We start from the raw sequence: 20676 nt of genomic DNA, 5'->3' as shown, positions 1-20676 counted from the left end.
TGTCGATGAGGAAGTGATACACGGAGGAATTGGGATTATTTTTTGTTTCCCAGAATCCCCTCTCTTTAGTTGTCGTACAACATCCTTACTTAAGATCATAGAGTTTTTTAACTTTTTTTTCTTCTCAAAATCTCTTCCTCAGCAGTTTCTTAATCATGTATTAAAGAACCTATGGGTCGTTCCAAACCATACAAAAAATATGTCTATTGGCAAAATTATAATATTAATGTGAGTCCAATGGCATTCCTTTGTAACTATTCTAGATACAAAATGGTAAATTAAAAATACAGCTGAGGATGGATAGCAAACTGACACCTAAGAAAAATGACGTAGATGTAAATAAAATACAAATTTAAGGTTATTTTTTTATTTTGCTTCTCCTTTAACAATAAGGGGATAGGCTGTCACAATTCCCAAACCTTCCTCCTTTCTGTTCATAGTGACAACAAAGATGCTCCAACAGGAAAACTGCCAACGGAACTTGTAGAGATCAGAAATGACCCTCGGGCATCGGAAGAAGATAAAATGGAAATGCCAGCCGATGCATATGAAAGCATCAAGAGACAGTTACTGTAAAAGAAGCAACAGCCTCAAAGATGAATACGGAAGCTCCCTAGAAAGAAGTGTAGCTGCTGCTGGAGAGCCAGGTAAAAGAGACATGTGTTATCCTGATCACGGATTCAAGCCGACCAAAAAAAAGTGATGCCATTTTTACTAACAAAACAACATCATTCCAACTTTAAAACACGAAGAAGTCTATGGTCAAATATTTAAGTTTCGTTAGTTAAGACCGAGGAACGGTTCATTTGTGTGGCTTCATTACTTTTTCCAAGACAATGCCCTCACCAAAAACTTTACATTAATCAAAGCATATTAATTACATATAATTATATATAAAACGCTTCTTTACAATTCTATACAAACAAAGATTGCTTCTTAACAATTATATACAAACGAAGATTTCAATATACCTTGCCCACACATCAACTCAACACCCAAAGAAAAAACATTAACACAACCTCTTCACTACCTTCCTATGTCAAGCTACATTCTTAAAGTGTAATTGAGTTTTCCAAAAGGTTTTAAGCAAATACAAATACACTTTTTCAAAAAATAATAATACAAATACACTAACTCGAGTACTAGAATTGCATTATCTGAATTAAACATGATATTAACTAAATAAAATGTAATATATCAACTTTTCCTGGGCTTAACTTTCATACATCGCAAATTACAAATATCAGTCATCTCTTGAGACATCTCTACCATATTATCACATCTTATTTATCTCATACATTAGTTAAAAAAAATTTGATAGTTAATCATTTTCGATTTTCCTTGACAACAATAACAAACACAATTACGTTTTATAAGTTAGTGTTAAATTAATTACCAATAAATGGGAACACCAACCAAAAAAATGGACCAAAACTAAATTAAAATGATCAAATAATATAACCAATAAAGTTTTTCTAAAAAAAAACAAATCCAAACGAAATAGCTCACATTGTAATTTTTACTATAACTAGAATCCCGAAGAAAGATTCTAGTTATAGTAAAAATTCTATAAATTAATAGTGTTGTGACAGTAGCATTTTATTAATTTACAGAGTTATTATTTTGTAAAAAGGTTTTTAGATTTTTTATTTTAAAATATAATTTTTATAAAATAAAAAATATATTTGATTTTACCATATTTACATTAATTAAAATTTTTAAATCCGACTTTCATATATATTTTATTATATAATTGGGTGTATATAAAATATGTTTCATATAGTTTAAATGTTGTTTTAAATATAATTTTACTAAATATAATAAAAATATATTGGAATATTAAGAGAATATAAATATAATTCTATTATGAATATAAAATAATATTATAATGGTCTGTTTATATTTATATAAAATGTATATACATCAAAATTCTAAATTTATGATTTTAATGGAACCATATATTTACATAGGAATTTCTAAAAATATTATCTTATTATATCGATTTGTATCATATTCTGAACAAGCCCAACTTGGAACAAGAAAAATTTATTAATTTACAATGTTTATTAATTTATCGAGTATTAATTTATAGAGTTTCTATTTTATTTAGTTGGGTCCAAGATTTCAATAACCAAAAAAACTAGAACCAAAAAAGAACCGATCCGAATAGATCCAACCGGAAAAATGATCTGAATAAACCAGATCTGATAAGAACCGATTCATACCCCATCTGAAAACATGAATATCCATGTGATTTTATTTGTTATGTTTTATATATTTAAGTTTATAATTTAGTTGAAAATTTATTAGCAATCTTCATTATTATTTTTGTAACATTTTCAAGTAATATAAAACTTTAAATGTCAAATTTAGAGATTAAAGTGTCTAATTATAATTATTAATAGTTTATTTTTAGTTATTTTACAAAACTGAAGATAAATATGATGGATTTTGGCAAAAATTTGATGAAATTTGGGTTTTTAGGTTTTTTAAATTTGATGAAATTTGGATATTCGTGTATTTTCTATATATTTTCAATTATAGATCCAAATCATACATCAGCGTCTCCGCAACACATGCGGCTAAATCTGGTCTTAACTTGGAGCAGAGGCTGCATATATGATTTGGAGTCTTCATATTGATGTCTAGGTGAAGTATGAGTGAGGTTTTGCCATTGGACTCATAATCCTCAGTAGCTGGAGAAAGATAAGAGTTTTAGCTTCAAAATGTATTTATGTTGTTTAGGTTTCAGGGGAAGTATAGACGTAAACGTTAGACTGCTAAGTTGCTTAAGTTGATTAGATGATTTAATGATGTGTTAACCAACATGGTTGGACTGTTGTTGAATCCACAATTCGATTCATGTTGGCCACCAGAGTATTTACAAATATTGGCATCGGTGGGGTTCACAGATTAGTCGGTTGACTTCAGTCGCCGAACATTGTGATTAATTAAAAAAATGTATAATGATGTGTTTTGGCCTGCCTTGTGTTTACATTTTGAAGCCGACACTCTTATCTTTCTATACCTACTGTGGATTATGGTTCAATGGCAAAACCTCACTCATAGTTCACCCAGACATCAATGTGAAGACTCCAAATCATCTATGCAGCCTCTGCTCCAAGTTCAGACCACATTTAGCTGCATGTGTTGCGGAGACTAAATCAAACCAATATATGCCTCATCTCCAAGAGTGAACTCCCCCGTGAGATGACTGAATTTCGCATGATTAGTATATGTAATGTTAGCTACAAGATCATCTCAAAGATCATGTGCAAGCGTCTTAAGAAAGTACTCCCGAGTTTAATTTCGGAGACACAATCGGCCTCATGGCTAGACGTCTAATCACTGATAACATAATGCTAGCCCAAGAAAATTTTCACGCCTTGCATATTAGGCATGGGATTTTGAACCAAACCGAACCGAATATTGTGTCATTCGGTTATTGTTCGGCTATGAGGATGTTGCAAATATGTTCGGTTATTACTTCAGTTCGGTTCATGAATTCCGATCGGTTAAACGAAGTTAAACCTAGCTATATATACCACTAAGTAAACGTAAGTATCGGCAGACATAAACCTAATCCATATTTCTCTTTCTCTCAAACCCGAGCCTCTTCTAGTCTTCTTCATCCGAATCTCTAACATCATCTTGTCTTCTTCATCTACTTCTCACATCTTTCCGATCACAAGGTAAGTTCTTCTTTCTCATTCCCTATGTTTGTGTCGTTTTCAGTTTGGGATTTGGGCTTGACACTACAAGAAAACACGCCAGTTGCAAGGTAAACTTGTGAGCAGATAAATGCCTCGCAAAATTGTAATGGAACTGCGAGCGTTATGTGACGCAAAATATTTCTCTTGCAAATCGCTCGCAAAATTGCGTGGAAAATTTTTCATCGCAAATTTGCGAGTGTTTTTCGAGGGAAACCGAGAAACTGACGCAAATCCAACACAAATTTGCGATTGAATGTTTCCTCGCAAATTCGTTACAATGTTGCGAGGGTTTTTCGAGACATTTGCTTGTCATTGTCGTTCATTGTAATTTTCTCTCAAATAAACATATAAGTTGGTGATACACATATTTTTGTGTGTACTTAATTTTTGTAAGGGATAAATTATCTCTCAAAATGAGAATGGCAATTGCAATTCCGTCGCAAATAAACGGATAAGTTGGTGATACATATTTTTTTGTACCGACCTAATTTTTGCAGGGGTAAATTCTCTCGCAAATCCATCGCAAATACCTTGCAAATCCCGTGAGTAGTGATCATAACACAGAAAAAAAAATTGAGAGATCGTAACACAGATAAAAAACAAAAAAAAATTAACACAGAAAAAACGAAGAAAAAACAAAGTTGAGTAAAAAATGTCGTATGAACATAAAATATACGCGTTACGGACATGGATGCACAATCATAAAGATCCGGAGACTGGTGAAGTGACCAAAGAGTATCGGGCTGGACTATGGGGATTCTTACAACAGTAACTAACCAACCATTCGCGAGGGAACATGGTAAAATATTCTGTCCCTGTAGAAAATGTAAGAACTAGCCATATTTAGAATGGATACTGCGGGTCTTAGTCTATCATCTGAAATGATTGATGTATGCACTGACAACTGCATGATTTTCTGGAAAGATAATGAAAAACTACGGGAATGTCGATTTTGTAGAAAGCCAAGATATCAAGAAACCACATGAAGGAATTATGTACCGTACAAACATATGTGGTACTGGCCAATAACATATAGATTGAAGTGTTTATATCACTCTGAAAATATGTCCGCGTTAATGAGATGGCATGCCCATCATTCGGTAAAAGATGGCGAGGTTACACATCGCTCTGATGCTAAGGCATGTAAACACTTACAAACCATATATTCCGACTTTGCAAGTGAGTGGAGAAACGTTTATCTTGGCCTATGCACGGATGGATTTAGTCCATTTGGTATGTCTGGAAGGAAATACTACTCTTTATGGCCTGTCATCTTGACGCCATACAATATCCTTCCAGCGATGTGCATGCAAAGAGAATTTTTGTTCTTGAGTATTCTAGTCCCTGGTCCAAAACATCCAAAGTGAGGACTTGATGTATTTTTGCAACCTTTGATTTCTTAGCTGAAACTGTTGTGGCATTATGGCGCGCGGACATGGGATTACTCGCAACAGCAAAACTTCAATATGCATGTTGTGCTTATGTGGACCATAAGTGACTTCCTCGCATATGGAATGTTATCGGGTAAGACAACGCATGGAAGATTATCATGTCCATATTGTATGGATAGGTCAGATGCTTTTCAGCTGAAAAATGGGAGGAAATCATGTTGGTTTGATTGTCACCGTAGGTTTCTTCCGCCGCATCATACATATCGTAAGAACAAGAAATTGTTTAGGAAAAACAAGGTAGTGCATGTTCCTCCCCCAGTAATGCAATCAGGAGCATCTTTGTTAGAGCAGATTGAGTATTACTTTGCTAAAAAAACATGTAAAGTTGGGGGAAATTGGCACACTCCAGCTAACATGCCAGACGGGTATACGACATCTCATAATTAGCATAAGAATAGCATATTTTGGGAATTTCCATACTGGAATGATCATTTCTTGAGGCACAACCTTGATGTGATGCATATCGTCTTCCTCACCTCCATCCAGATCGCCCTCCAAATACGCTTTGGTAAGTTTTTTAATTTTAATTAATTATAATTAATCATAATATTTTCATATTTTTTTATAATTTAATTCTTCAATTGCCTTTAATTTTCTGTGTTAGGTTTGATGACAACGGGAGCGTAGCTACATCGGTCCGTCAAATCTTTGAAAGAGATTTCAAAGAACCGCATGCTAATTGGAAGCAAACCCCTGACATTGTCGTGAGACGTTGGTTTGAATCGTTTGCAGTAAGTCACTTTATTTTCTGTAAAATTTTAATTTTTTTGAAATTTAAAATTTCTATAAAAATTTAATTTTACGTTCATTAATGTCTATTAATTTTCTTTTTTATTATATCAGAAAATGTATCATTAGGAGTCCGATTTAACGGAGTTCGTTCGCCAATCTTTCGTGGCCAAATTGAAAATCTAATTGTCTCGCCAAGTTAGTCGGTGGAAGGCTAAGTGGCGGGCAGAAGGTGACAAAGCATGCCTTTGTGGTTTGACCCAAAATGTTTGGGCTGGTTTTGTCACTTATTGGCTAGATCCAGGCACTGAAGCCCAGAGTTGTAGCAGTCGGGTGGCCCGTTACTCTGACCCTGATGGACATGGACCGTCTAAACATCGTCCAGGCCAGACTTCCTTCAGAGCCCGTGCACGAATGATTGTAAGTTGTGATCTGAAGCTGCCTATTTTATCTAAGTTGTAATCTCATTTTTTTAATGATTTGATTAATTTTTTTAATTGTAGGCTTAGGAAACTGGATGTTCTATTCCAGACTTGCTTGGGGTTCTCGAGATCACTAAACAAAACCCGGATGGATCTTTCATTGACGGCAAATCTCAGCAGCTCTACAACGACGTGACATCTAAATTTCCAAAGTTATATCAGGCTACTAGTGATGATCCCGAGAGCGGGTCTGGTGGCCTCTCTCCAGCGGAAAAGAACACGATCTATTGTGATGTTATTTATTACAGCTCTCAATCTCAAATTTTTTGAAGTCTTGTTTGATATTGATCTTTCTCTGATTTTATTATGTAGTTCACTCCCAGCAAAAGGGATGAATGTATGGAGTAGGTTCTATAAGTACATCTTTAGGATCAATTCCTCCTTTGTTTACTTCTAGCAGTTCTGAGGACCAGTCTTTGAAGAAGATCATCAAGGAACAATCTCTTTTGATTCAGACCCAGGGTAATATAATCGGGAAGCTGAACGCTGTTGTTTGTTATCTAGCTAGCAAAGACTCTATTGTGGCGACCATTCTTCAATCTGATAAAGTGCATGCCCTGTCCAGAACTCAGAAGGCACGTCTCATGGTTCCGGAGATGATGATGAATCTGATGCTATTATGTTTTTTTTTGTATCTTTTTAACGACTCTAGAAACTTTGATTCTATGTTTTTAAATGTTTTTGTAATGAATCTTGAATTTCTTTTTATTGCAGTAATATTTTCGTTAATTTTAATTATATTAAAACTTTTTAGTAATATTTAATTTATAATTTTCTTTTGAAATTTATAGATAAATAAAATTTATTAAGAATTAAATTTTGCGAGGGAAAGATATTACTCGCAAATGGCTTGTAAATTTGCGACGGAAAGAACCTCACAAATGTGCAAGGAAATAAATACCGTCGCAAATTTGCGACGAAAGAATATCCTTGCAAATTTGCGAAGATATGATTTGTTGCAAAATTTGCGAGGAAAAGATTCGTTGCAAATTTCCGAGGAAACAGATTCTGTCACAAATATTTGCGAAGAAACCATTTCCGTCGCAAAGTTGCGACGGTTATAGTGTTCTTGCAAATTTGCGAGGAAACTTGTTCCGTCGCAAATTTTCGAGAGTATTGCGAGCGTTTTTTATTTACGACAAGCCGTTTGCGAGGAAATGTGGTTGCTCAAATATCTTGTAAAGAGTGATTTGCAACATAATTGTGATGCTTATTTCCCTCGCAACAGACGTGTATTCTTGTAGTATGAGATCATTTTGGGATCCAGGGCTTCTGTCAAAATCAGTTAGGTGTTTAGGATTAGGGTCAAAGGAATGGTCGATTATCGGTGACAGTGTCTCATAAGATTCAGTCAAAATCTATTAGGGGTTTAAGATTTGGATCAAAGGAAGACTTCGGTGTGATAGTGTCTAATGGGATTTGTTTATTGATTTTTCAGTCTAGGGTTTTGGATGGATTTGAGATTTAGGTTTTCAGTATAAATAGATTTGGGTTTTAGCCATTAAGTGTTAGTGTTGATACTCTCTTTATTCTCTAACTTGAATTTCTTCATGTTATGTAGATGTTAGGCTGTGAAGACAATGAGGAGCTACTTGGATAGGGCACTGAATCACGAGCAAATGCAACTGGTGGAAAGATTAGAGCCTTAGAGGTAATGTTATTTATCATTTAACTGGCATGTCTTTTGTGCATTTTTGTTATGTCTTTTAACTGATTTTCTGACTGCAATAAGTTCCAGATTCGGGTGCGAGACTGAGGGAATTGATGGCATCATGTTTCTGTTTTTTTTCTATCATTATGATTTCTTTTGGTCCCTCATTCTGAATTTTGGACATTCTAAGTATTTTGTTTTTAAACTATGTGAATCTATGCCTCTTTGAATGTTTGCTATTTGCAAAGAGTCATAGATTCTGAATCTTTTATCTTTTGTTATGAATTTAAAATGATAGGGAAAAGTATGAACAATCATTATACGTTTTTATTGGGCTGATTCATGTCTGTCTTGCTGATGTTTTTGTAATTTTTCGGGTCATAACTGAAATAAACCGAAAATAACCGAAAATATACGAGAACAACCGTAAATACCCGGTAAACAAAAAAAATTGGTTTTTTGGAACCATTTAATAATTTGGTTATTTTTGAATATAAATTGAAAGCCGAATAAAACCGATTTCCGAACCGGTCCAAACCGAATTCAATTTATGTTTTCTTCGGAATTAGTTTTAAAAATTCCGATTAGCCGAAAACTGAAAGTTTGGTTCTGTTCGGTTTCGAAAAACTGAAATCGCAGGCCTACTGCATATGAATGAAATGTGCAGATATAACTATATAGCAATAAAAACCGACATGTGAAAATCATATGATCGGGTGGAATGGAAATTTTTGCGAGCTCTCTTGTGTAAGCTAGGCTTTTTGTAAGATGGACATCCTGCAAAGTGCAGAGATTGTAAAGAATATTGGTATTTATCGTAAAAACTCTGGACAACAGCTAAACCTCTCAAAATCCTCGGTCTTCTTTGGTCCAAAGTAGACCCGGATTCAAGGCGGGCCATTAAATGTACAATCGGTATTTCCAATAAATGAGGCATGGTAATGTATTTGGGACTCTCCAAAGAGATTTGTGGATCAAAGAAGAAAGTTTTCCCTTTGTTCAAGATAGGATGAATAATCGGGTTACCATGTGGTCAGCGTGTCTTCTTTCCAAAGGGGGAAAATAGTTACAAATCAAGTCAGTAGCTCAAGCAGTTCCGACATATGTTATGTCTCTTCTCCCTCAGGGAATCATTGATAAATTTAGGAGCGCATTTTCTAATTTCTGGTGGTGCTCAAAGCAAGATGGCCGAGGCCTATACTGGATTGTGTGGGACAAGATCAGCAAACCATAAGACATGGGAGGACTTGGGTTCCGTGACATGCATTATTTAAACCTCGCACTCCTAGCTAAGCAATTGTGGCGATTCATGGAGTTCCCGTCCACTCTACTAGCTAGAGTACTAAAAGGAATATACTTCAGAAACTGTAGTCCTTTGGAGGATAAGAAAGCTTACTCTCCCTCTTATGTCTGGATAAGTATATGGAAGCTAAAGAAACGCTCCAACAAGGAGGGATATGATACAAAGGTCTTGGTGAGAACTGGATCACAGATCTTCTGGCGAGACCCTCGAGGGGGTCTTTTGAATATTGTTGGCCGAGATCCTAATCTTATGGTCCATCATTTGACCAGGCAAGATAATAACCAATGGGATATAGACCAACTTATCTCACTATTCCAACCTGATAAAATTTCTCTAATACTAGGGTTGAGACAGAGCAATTCTTATACTAAAGATAGTTTCGCTTGGAGCTACACCAAGTCAAGAGCTTATACAGTCAAATCAGGATACGAAATGGTGAGGAAAGAAAATATATTTAGAGGAAATGTAACCGTACTGGAACCAAGTATTATTCTGTTCCAAAGCCAAGTTTGGAAAATCAAGACTCCCAGAAAATTTAGACATTTCATGTGGCAAACTCCTTCCAGGTGTGTTGCCACTTTCTAGGGTTTGGCCTATCGTCATTTTAGTATTGATAGGAGTTGTCCAAGATGTGGTGTGCCGGAGGAAACCATTGATCATCTCATGTTTGAGTGCCGACTAGTTTGAGCTCTTTTGGACATTTCGTCCCTTCCAGGTTTCTTCCCAAGTACATCTCTATATCAAAATATGAATTTCTTATTTTGGAAGACCCAAAAATTGGGCTTCCCGGAGCCACAACGAAACAATTATCTATGGAGATCGATCCTATGGTACATTTGGAAAGAAAGAATGATAAGGTTTTCAATGGTATATTGAAATAGGCATTGGATACACTACAATTGTCATCCCTTGAGGCGCTATATAGAAATAGGCATTGGCTTATGCTGGTACTACTGGGACGTAAAATGTACAAAGAGAAAGGATGTAGAAAATTATCGACTCACCATGCAGAGCTAAATGAGGTGTTTTGGTTTATGTCATGTCTATGTGAGCAGAACGTCCTTTCAGTGAGGTTTGAGTTAGATTGTGCGAACCTTGTGAAGATGATTGAGGAGCCCATCTACTGGCCAGCTTTCAGATCGGGGATGCAATATTATAGGACTTTCAGAGAACATTTTGCTGTTCTTTACTAGTTTTTATTCCGTGCTTGAACACATAGACATCTCTTTTTCCATATAAGTTATGACGAGCGGGTTAGTACGGATCCATCCGGATTACCTAGGACCGACCAAATGTGACTTACTTTATGGTATTTTGTGGAAAAGAAAAAAGAAAAACAAAGGAAAATGGCTTGGACTAGTTCTTAGTTGACGAGCATATTTCGTAAAACAATTCTTTTGAGGGAAAGAAAATTAAAGGAAAAAGAAAAACGAGAAACGGAGAGAGAGATAAAGTCGCGTGTGTTTCACTCTCCTGGTTATTTATTGGCGGTTTGTCCGTCCCTTGTTCTATTTCGATTTTCAATGCTTGGGTCGCATCGCCTTCTTATTGTTTCCTCTCTCAAATCGAATCTTGCAACTCTTTTAACATTAACTTGCAAAATCAAAGATCATTTATTTTCGTCCTTCCAAAATCCAAAGCTTCGTCTCGCTTTTGTCAGATTAAAAGGTACGACATTTGAAAACTCACATGTCCGAAACTCATCCTCGCATTGTTGTTTTTAATGACTAATTTGATTGTCTGTTTATTTAAATATATAATAATCCAAGAAAATGCGATGAACAAGAATTGAGATTGTTTGACCAAAAAATCAGATTTGTGATTTCAGCTTGCATATCTGAAGACTCTTCTTGTTAACAATGTCGGCGGATGATGATAAAGATTCAGACGACCTTAATATATTTCTCAACGCCATTGGCGAAGAACCCGAAGATGAAGCACCGATGAGGAAAAGCACCAATGATGATATCTTCTTCAACTTGGACGACGGAGGAGGAGGAGATTTGCATAACCCATTTCAAGATTTCGCGGATTCGAATCAACCAGTCTTTGAATCTCCTAAGGTTTATGTGGCACCGAGGGTGATGATAAGCCATCAAGATTCCTTCTCAGAGGAGGATTCAAGAATCGAAGATGCGAGGATATTGCCCTTCTCGCCTCGCCTTCGAGTTCCTGCTTCTCCTCGCGCTTTTGTTTATCAGAGATCTGTGGAATCGCCTCGTTTTGGATCTCCCGTTGGATTGATTGACACCGCTTCCCCTTTCGAATCTGTGAAGGACGCAGTTTCGAAGTTCGGTGGGATTACAGACTGGAAAGCCCATAAGATTCAGACAATAGAGGTTCAAAAGCTTTTGTATTGTTTTCTTTCTTTACCATGATGAAAATCTTTGTTTTTTAAAGAGAGATTGTTGATTTACGTAAAATTATTCAGAGAAGGAAGATGGTTGATGAAGAGGTTGAGAAGATACAAGAAGCACTGCCCGAGTATAAGAGAGAGTCTGAGTTAGCTGCAGAGGCCAAATACGATGCGTTGAAAGAATTAGAGACCACAAAGGGACTCATTGAGGAGCTCAAACTCGAGCTGGAGAAAGCGGAATTAGAAGAGCAGCAGGCGAAACAGGACTCCGAGCTCGCACAGATGCGCGTTGAGGAGATGGAGAAAGGGGTAGCTAACGAGGCAAGCGTTGCCGTTAAAGCACAGCTCGAGGTAGCTAAAGCGAGACAGGAGTCTGCGACTTGTGAGCTACGGTCCGTGAGAGAAGAGATTGAAATGGTTTGTAATGAATACGAAGATATGTTGAGGGAAAAAGATTTGGCTGCGGAGAGAGCTGAAGCTGCTGTGAAGGAAGCTAAAGAGATCGAGAGAGAAATGGATGGGCTGAGTATAGAGCTCATAGCCACCAAGGAGTCGTTGGAATCAGCGCACACTGCTCATCTCGAAGCGGAAGAGAAGAAGTTCGGTGCAGCGATGGGTCGGGACCAAGACATGTACAACTGGGAAAAGGAACTGAAGATGGTGGAAGATGATATCGAGAGGCTTAACCAAGAGATTCGCGCCGCTGATGATATGAAAACAAGGCTAGAGGCTGCTTCTGCTCTTGAGTATGATCTGGGAGCTGAATTAGCGGCTTTCACAGAGAGTTCGACAAGTAAGCTATTGATGGGTAATGATAACATACATGCGGCTGTTGATTCTGCAAAGAGAGAGCTCGAAGAAGTCAAATCCAACATTGAGAAAGCAGCTTCCGAGGTGAAAGCATTGACGATAATTGCTGGATCATTACAGTCCGAACTCGCAAGGGAGAGACAGGATCTAGCAGAAACTAAGGAGAGACAAAGTGCGGGTTTTGTCCGGACATCAGATGAGGAAGCAAGACAGGAGTTGATGGACACATCCAATAAGTTGGAGGAGGCGATGAAAGAGGCAGAGGATGCGAAGCTCTTAGCAGCAGCTGCTAGAGACGAGCTTAGAATGGCAGAGGAGTTGTTTGAACAAGCTAAAACAGGAATGTCTACGATAGAGAGCAGGTTAACCGAGGCGAAAAAAGAAATGGAGGCTGCTAGAGCTTCAGAGAAGTTGGCCTTGGCTGCTATAAAAGCTCTGCAGGAGACTGAGTCTTCTCAGAGATTTGAAGAGATGAGTAATTCCCCGAGAAGCATCATTATCTCTGTAGAAGAATACTACGAGCTGAGCAAGAAGGCACACGAGTCAGAGGAAGAGGCGAACACAAAGCTATCACAGATTGTATCCCAAATAGAAGTGGCTAAAGAGGAAGAGTCGAGAATCTTGGAGAAACTAGAGGAAGTGAATAGAGAGATGAGCGTGCGGAAAGGAGAGCTAAAAGCGGCTATGGGAAAAGCCGAAAAGGCTAGAGATGGGAAGTTGAGCATGGAGCAAGAGTTGAGAAAATGGAGGTCAGAGAATGGGAAGAGAAGAACAGAAGAAGGTACGGAGCCTGAGAAGAGCCCGACGAGGTCAAGCACGTTTGCGTTTGGTGAACAAGGGACCAGCAACAACATTGATACAAATAATGTGACCCCTGAAACAAAGAAAAAGAAGAAGAAGAAGCTTTCTTTGCTGCCAAAGGTTCTCATGTTCTTGTCAAGGAAGAAGTCTCACAAGTGAAAATCTTTTGTTTTATTTTTCTTTTCTTCAAAATATTTGATTTTGTTCTTTTACTTACCCCAACAACAATACAGACTTCTTGAGATGAGTCTCGCAAACTTTTCCATGTATGACTTTTTGTTGATTTCACTCGATGGAAATAAAAGCTATTGACGCGCACACACTTGCAGATTTGTATATAAATCCTAGGGTCGGTCTGCCCTACAGACGGGATATACTTTACTTGTGATCTATGTTATTATTTTTTTATATAATTTTGTAATTTGTGTGTTTAGGTTCACATTTGCAAAAGGTGCGTATGAGATATATTATTTTATTAATTTAAGTTATTGGTTAGTTAATTTGTAAATAATTTTTCTTTTTACTTTTTGATTTTATGATATTACCATGCTTGAGTTATTATATCATTTTCAGTTGATTTTTTTTTATTAAATTATTTAAAAAATCACATTTAGTTAATTTCAGTGATTTATTATATATTAACATATAAATAATTTATTTGTTATATCTCAATTTTAGTGTTTGGCCCTTTTAAAATAGGAAGCTTGAGTCCGTGAACTGATCCTTATATTTTGTCTTTTAAATGTTGTTTGGGTTAGTATGACAATTCTTTTTGGTTTTCGTATGTGGCCTTGCAAAATTAATAGTGAATTTTTAATGGTGGTACGATAGGTAGACGATTTTGAACTTTTTTGGAATGTTTTTAGTACTGTAAGTATTAACTCGGAGGTTAAATTAACATGAAATTTTTAATTTTATTTGGAAAACAACTTGAGTTCAAAATTAACATGCAATTTAAGTCTCAGTACAAAAGGTATTTTCATGCCAGTTGGAGAACCACTTGTGTTCATATTAGATCAATTTGCTTTGGTGTTGTTGCATCCTTTCGTTACGTGACACCATCTTATGATTTTCACATCCTTTTGGTGTTCTTCCGCCAACTCCTGCAATAAGACTTCAATCAAACACATTTAGTATGCTATCGCTCAGTTAAGAAAGGACCAAATACATAGACAGAAACTCATGATACAAAAGAGTTTGTATCATAAGATAGAAGGCTTTATTTGATGCGGTAGATGAGTTCGCCGAGAGAGAAGGAGTTCCTTGTAAAGCCAAAATCATTGGCTCAATTTAGTGGAAGTTTTTGTGTTGGGTGTGCTTCTTAAATTTTTTTTTTAAAGAAAGACGCACCGTGCCTATTTGTAGAAACAGAGGTGAGCATCAATTGTCCTGCTTACCAAAGCTCAAATCCCTTTTTAGCTTCCACAATAGAGAGTGTACTAACCAATACATGAATAAATAAGGAAAAATTATGTGCAGATAACATAAGAAAATAGTTTGGAATTATTGTATAATTAGGAGACCAAATGACATCTAGATAACACATGGATTGCCTGATCATTGCTTGAAATAGAGTTGTAAGCTATGCAATTCCGGAAATGACACTGTATATTCCAGAAAATCGATGATAGTTGACTTGTGGAAATAGTTGAATATTTTAAAATACTACGATCATGGTGACGAAATATCATATACTACATATGATATGAGCTTAATAAAGCCTCCTTAGTTTGTCAATTGACCGTTCTTACCATCATAAATCCTTGAGATCCACTATCTTTTATTTCCCTCATCCCTTCGTGTAGTTATTTACTGACTGTTAAACTTGCAACGAAATAAAGTTTTAGTTCATTATTGAGAAACGATTCTTGATTGGTGCTGGAGAATTCAAAAGGTCGTTTTATATTTAATCTGGCATGAGAAGAATCAATATGAAAAATTTGTTTACGCTCTCAGGTCTTCTCATAATACAGTGACATAAGGATAATATATAAAATCAGATCAAAAACATTAAAAACACGATTGAAGATTCATAATATATCAAGAACAGGTTTCCGCTGAGGTAATTTTAAACTGAAATCTGGAAAAACTAAAACCTGAAATTACGCCGCCGAAGAACCATTGTTTTTTCTTTAAACGTTGAAACCACTATCCCCAAGTTGAGAATCTGTCGCAGATGATTGAAGAAACCAAAACTGCAAAAAGAAGAAAAAAGAGAATCTTTGATGTTAAGGATGTCTTCACGTAAATATATAGTAGGAAAGAGTCGGTGGATTAGTTAGACAAATTTGCACGTTGTTGATATAGATTTTCTGGGCGACCTTTAAACATGATGTCAAAGGCCCATACACTTACCGACTAACTAAACTCTTCGATTGTATTTTTTTTTTTTTCTTGTCATCAACTTTACAGATTCATATTGACTCTGTGAAATAAACTGGGGGATCTTGATCCATGTGAACTACAAAAGACGTTTCCTTCCTAGCAGTGCGGGCTAAGCTATCCACCTTCTTGTTCTGCGTTCTTGGTACATAGATAATCTCTGCTCGGAAAAAACTTTCTTTCATGCTGTTTATATCTTCCAAATAACTTGCAAATGCTGGCCATTCTTCTGGTTCTGAAACCATCTTCACCAATTGAGAACAATCCGTTGCAAACGTAACCTGAAATTGTCGTAAGTTTTTCATACATTCCATTGCCCATAATAAAGCTTCCATCTCCGCATGAAGAGGAGTAAGGGAAGCCCGAACATTCCTTGCACCCATCAAACCCGCAAATCCTTCTAGAGTACTGTACCATCCTTGACCTGAAAAAACCTCATTCTCTTTCCAGGAACCATCCGTCAAACACCATCTTCCTGGAATTGACGGAAAAATCGTAGCCTCTACCTGTGGAATCCTCTTGTGATCAGTCAGTATTTGTGCCTCAGCCCAGAGTTTTGATTCCGTTTCTGCCAGTTTAAGGGTATCCAACAGATCCACATTCAGATTACTAAAAATTTTATTATTTCTTCCTTTCCATATATACCATAGTATCCATGCAAACTGATGATCCTCCATCTGTGGAACAATTCTCCAAAAGAGATGATCCATGTTCACAAAGAGAGAACTTGTTGGAAACATAGCTGGATTTGTTGGAATCTTTGAAAGAGCCCATGTCTGAATTGCAGGAGGACATTCGAAGAATACATGGTTGATCGATTCATCCTCAGCTCCACATCTTGCACAAACGATATCTCCGGGAATCCCTCGCTTATGCAGATTCTTCTTGACTGCTATACACCCTGTCACCAATTGCCATAGAAAATGCTTAGTCTTTGGTGGGCACCGTATTTTCCAACAATATGCCTTTAAAGTATCCATCGTGGGTCCAAACACTAATGGTGATTTTTCCTTATCTGGGTATATCCTTTCAACCTGATATCCAGATTTAACTGTGTATTTTCCATTATTTATGAAATGCCATCCATCTTTGTCTGCCATCCGAGTTCTACTCAAAGGTATACTTTCTATTAATTTCACATCATGTGGGTCCACCAAAGCCCGAAGCGCCGGCGAATTCCATCTTCGCAAATGAGGATCAATAAGAGAATCCAGTGTAAGGTCTGGGTAAAGATTGTGTTGATTTTTATTTGCTGGTCTCGGGCGAGTGGTTGGGAGCTAAGAATCATTCCATACGGATATAGAAGATCATGTTCCCACCCTTTTAATTAGTCCTTTGCTTACCAGAGATCTAGCAGAAACAATACTCCGCCAACCATATGACGGAGAATATGAACGGATCGGCTCCAGGGGTGATGCATTCCTGTAATACCGACCATTAAAAACTCGAGAAAATAAGGTATTTGGCTTCTCTATCAGCCTCCATAATTGTTTACCAAGCATCGTTGTGTTGAAATCAGTGATATCTTTAAAACCTAAACCTCCATCCTCCTTACTAACACATACTTTGTCCCATGATTTCCAATGCATTCCTCTTGTATTACCGCCAGGGCTCCACCAAAATTGAGCTACCGCACTCATCAGCTTTTTTGCAGTAGCCTTGGGTAATCGATAGCAAGACATCACATGATTTGGCAAAGCCGTAATCACTGATTTGATGATCACATCTTTTCCTCCTTTCGTAAAGAACTTAAAAGTCCAGCCATTGACCCTATTATTTAGCCGATCCTGTACAAAGACAAAAACTTGTATCTTAGAACCCCCAAGACTTTCCGGCAATCCTAGATAAGTTCCCATTCCTCCCAGATTCTGTATGCCCAAAATATCTCTTAGCTCTTGTCGGACAGATTCTTCGATTTTGTGTCCAAATTAAATTGAAAACTTATCAAAGTTTATTAGTTGACCTGAAGCTTTCTCATATTCCTTTAAGATCCTTAAAATGGTGTGACACTCTTCCTTCTGAGCTTTACAAAAGAAGAGACTGTCATCCGCAAAAAGCAAATGCGATATTGAAGGGCATGCTCTGGCCACCTTTATTCCTGTTAATTGTTTCTCCCTCTCCGACTTCTTAATATTCGTTATCAAAGCCTCGGTACATAGAATAAATAAATAGGGAGATAAAGGATCTCCTTGACGTAAGCCCCTCTGTGGTATAATGAGTCCTCGAGGTTGGCCATTTAAAAGAACCCGATATTGAACCGATGATATACATTCCATCATTAGTTTAATCCAATGATCATGGAACCCCATTTTCTGTAATAATGCCTTAATAAATTCCCATTCTACCCGGTCGTAGGCCTTACTCATATCCGTTTTGACTGCCATATACTTTCCTTTACACGCCTCATTAGTCCGTAATCCATGAAACATTTCCTGTGCTATACGAATATTATCAGAAATCAGCCGTCCTGCCACAAATGCCGATTGCGTTTCTGAGACCAGGGAAGGGAGCAATAACTTCAAACGTTGACACAAAACCTTCGAAATAATTTTATACCCTACATTACATAAGCTGATAGGTCAGAACTCCGTCATCCTTGTAGGCCTCTCTATCTTTGGAATCATACAAATATTAGTAATATTTAACCTTGCATCCATTTCTCCAGACACCAAAAAATCATTCACCATCTCCACCAAATCTCTCTTAATGATATGCCATGAATGTTGAAAAAAGAGAGCTGTCATGCCATCCGACCCTGGTGCCTTCTCTGGATGCATCATAAACAGAGCCTCTCTGACTTCATCCTCTGTCGCTATCCACAGTAATTGTTGATTCATATGTGGAGTTATGTCTGGTGTTACCTCTGAGAGGAACTCGTCAACCTCCGATGGAGAGGTTGTAGTAAATAATTCCTCAAAATATTCAACCGCCACTCTCTCTATTCCATTGTCCTCTGTAATCCAATTTCCCTCAACATCATGTAGCCCTACTATCCTATTACGGACCCTTCGTTGCTTAGTTAAAGCGTGATAGAATTTTGTATTGAGATCTCCAGATGAATACCACATATTTCTGCTTTTCTGATGCCAATACTCCTCCTCGTCCTTGTATGCCTCTTGCAACTTCCTAGACACCTCCATAATATCCTCCTGAGATCTAGTATCATCTGTTTGTACCTCTTCAAGCGCTTTCTGCAAGTCCGATATTTTTTCCTTCCCATAACGTGGATCATTTTTCCTCCATTTGGCTATCTCTCGGCGGCAATTACTAATTTGTTCCACTATACCAGTCCTTGTTCCTTCATTATTATCGGACCATCCCATTGTAATTGATTCCATAAGACCTTCTTGTCCAACCCATCTCTTATCAAATCTAAACTGCCCTTTTCTCCTAGAAAATTTATCTTCTAAATAAGCCACCACTGGGCGATGATCCGATGCCACCATCCCTAAATATTCTGTATAAGAACAGGGGAATAGCGTGTGCCACTCCTCATTCGCTAATGCACTTTCTAAACGACATCTAACCATTACTGCCCCTTTGCCCTTGCCCCTCCTACCTTGCCATGACAACTTATTTCCTTTAGCAGGGAACTCGAGTAGACCACAATTCCTTATCATATTGTTAAAAGGAACAAATGAGTTCGCATTTCTCAATGCTCCACCTTATTTTTCATGATTTCCTGTGATCTCATTTAAATCACCAATAATAAACCAATGGTCTGATCGCGAAATTCCATATCTAGTTAAACGTTCCCACACTTGTTCTCGTAAATCTTGAACTGGGTCTCCATACACAAACGTCAAATATACCATTTTCCCAAGAGCCACTGCTTCTACATCTATCATTCGATTACTTGAATATAACATATTAACCTGATACTCATTATTGTAATAAAGCGCTAATCCACCACTTCGCCCCACTGGATCCACAGTGACCAAATTATCAAATCCGAAATGACCTTGAAATTTCTGGACAAACTCAAATTCTTGCTTTGTCTCCGATAAAAATAAAAAATCCGGCTTATGTTTATGCCATATCTTCGTTAAATAACTTATCGCCCACTTACTTTCCATTCCTCGGCAATTCCAACTTATTGCTCTCATTTAAAAAATATATAGAAAAGCTCTTTTGAGCTGCCTAAACTGGGTGTAATGATACCCTGAATTCTCCAAATCCCATATTAAATAGGCACGTTGCCATGTTAAAACCATCAAATTTATTAATTCTTCAAAACAATTGCGCATCTCGTGTTGGAATAAAATATTAGCATGGTCTCTAGGAAACACCAAGTTCCTAATCTCCACCCATCTCATTAAACCATCTCGAAATCCCCAACACCAATTTACCTCCGTAATACCTCTATCACGTAAGAATAGTATCAGTAGACAGTTATAATTTAAGCAAATTATAAAGCTCCTGGTCCACATCATGAGAAATAAAATATTGCACCAACACATAAAAACCATTAAACGTGATTCTTTGTATACACAAGCATAATACGTGATAATTTCGTTATCCCAATTTCTCAGCCATAACAAAATCATATTTCCAAGTACACACTTTTGAGCTCCATATCTAAATCCAGAGAAACCTTTATGTCCAATTACCCGCTGCTGAACTCCCACGCCAAATTCAACTAATGCTTGATATGGTAGTCTTCGGTTTGATGAGACCAAAGACCTCATCTGTCCGCTCCTTCCATAACCTATTTTTGGTATCCCAAAGACCTGACACTACAAGAAAACATCAGTATTCTGACGGACATTCCGACGGAAAATGAAATCCTCGGAATTTCCCGAGGATTTTGGGTTTCCTCGGAATTTCCTAGGAATATACCGACGGAATTCCGAGGAAACATCAATCCGTCGGAATATTCCGAGGAAATTCCGACGAACTATTGATCGATCGATGCGTTTTTGGACATATACCCATCGATCGATCACATTGTTACGCTTTGGTCCATCTTAGTGATCGATCGATGCGTTTTTGGACATA

At 37.1% G+C, this 20676-nt stretch overlaps 1 protein-coding gene and 1 long non-coding RNA gene across 3 annotated transcripts; one reads left to right on the top strand and one right to left on the bottom strand.

The window, feature by feature from the left end:
• The first annotated feature begins 10821 nt into the window (after window positions 1-10821).
• LOC106342909 (protein WEAK CHLOROPLAST MOVEMENT UNDER BLUE LIGHT-like 3) lies at window positions 10822-13614 on the top strand. 2 transcript variants are annotated; one of them, XM_013781971.1, is made up of 3 exons: window positions 10822-10997; window positions 11158-11668; window positions 11761-13614. In XM_013781971.1, exons 2-3 carry the CDS (start codon window positions 11189-11191, stop codon window positions 13453-13455), a joined length of 2175 nt encoding a protein of 724 aa, XP_013637425.1. In that variant the 5' UTR covers window positions 10822-10997; window positions 11158-11188; the 3' UTR covers window positions 13456-13614. The 2 variants fall into 2 exon arrangements, with proteins under 2 accessions (XP_013637425.1, XP_013637427.1); XM_013781973.1 differs by having other exon boundaries at window positions 10836-10997; window positions 11144-11668.
• Window positions 13615-14218: 604 nt separating this feature from the next.
• On the bottom strand, window positions 14219-15588 carry LOC106340010. The gene is made up of 3 exons (XR_001269286.1): window positions 15393-15588; window positions 15048-15120; window positions 14219-14735 (listed from the first exon to the last, which is right to left on the bottom strand). It is a non-coding gene; the product is annotated as an uncharacterized LOC106340010 (long non-coding RNA).
• Window positions 15589-20676: the final 5088 nt, after the last annotated feature.

This window comes from Brassica oleracea, chromosome C4 (genome assembly GCF_000695525.1).
Source record: "Brassica oleracea var. oleracea cultivar TO1000 chromosome C4, BOL, whole genome shotgun sequence".
In the NCBI taxonomy this organism is placed as follows: domain Eukaryota; kingdom Viridiplantae; phylum Streptophyta; class Magnoliopsida; order Brassicales; family Brassicaceae; genus Brassica; species Brassica oleracea.
Note: the sequence above shows the minus strand (reverse complement) of the source record. Positions and strands in the feature narration are given on the sequence as shown.

Coding starts and splice junctions, on each gene's coding strand:
- LOC106342909 (XM_013781971.1), top strand. CDS start 11,189: ATGTCGGCGGATGATGATAAAGATTCAGACGACCTTAATATATTTCTC. Junction 11,669..11,760: donor ATAAGATTCAGACAATAGAG/GTTCAAAAGCTT, acceptor AAAATTATTCAG/AGAAGGAAGATGGTTGATGA.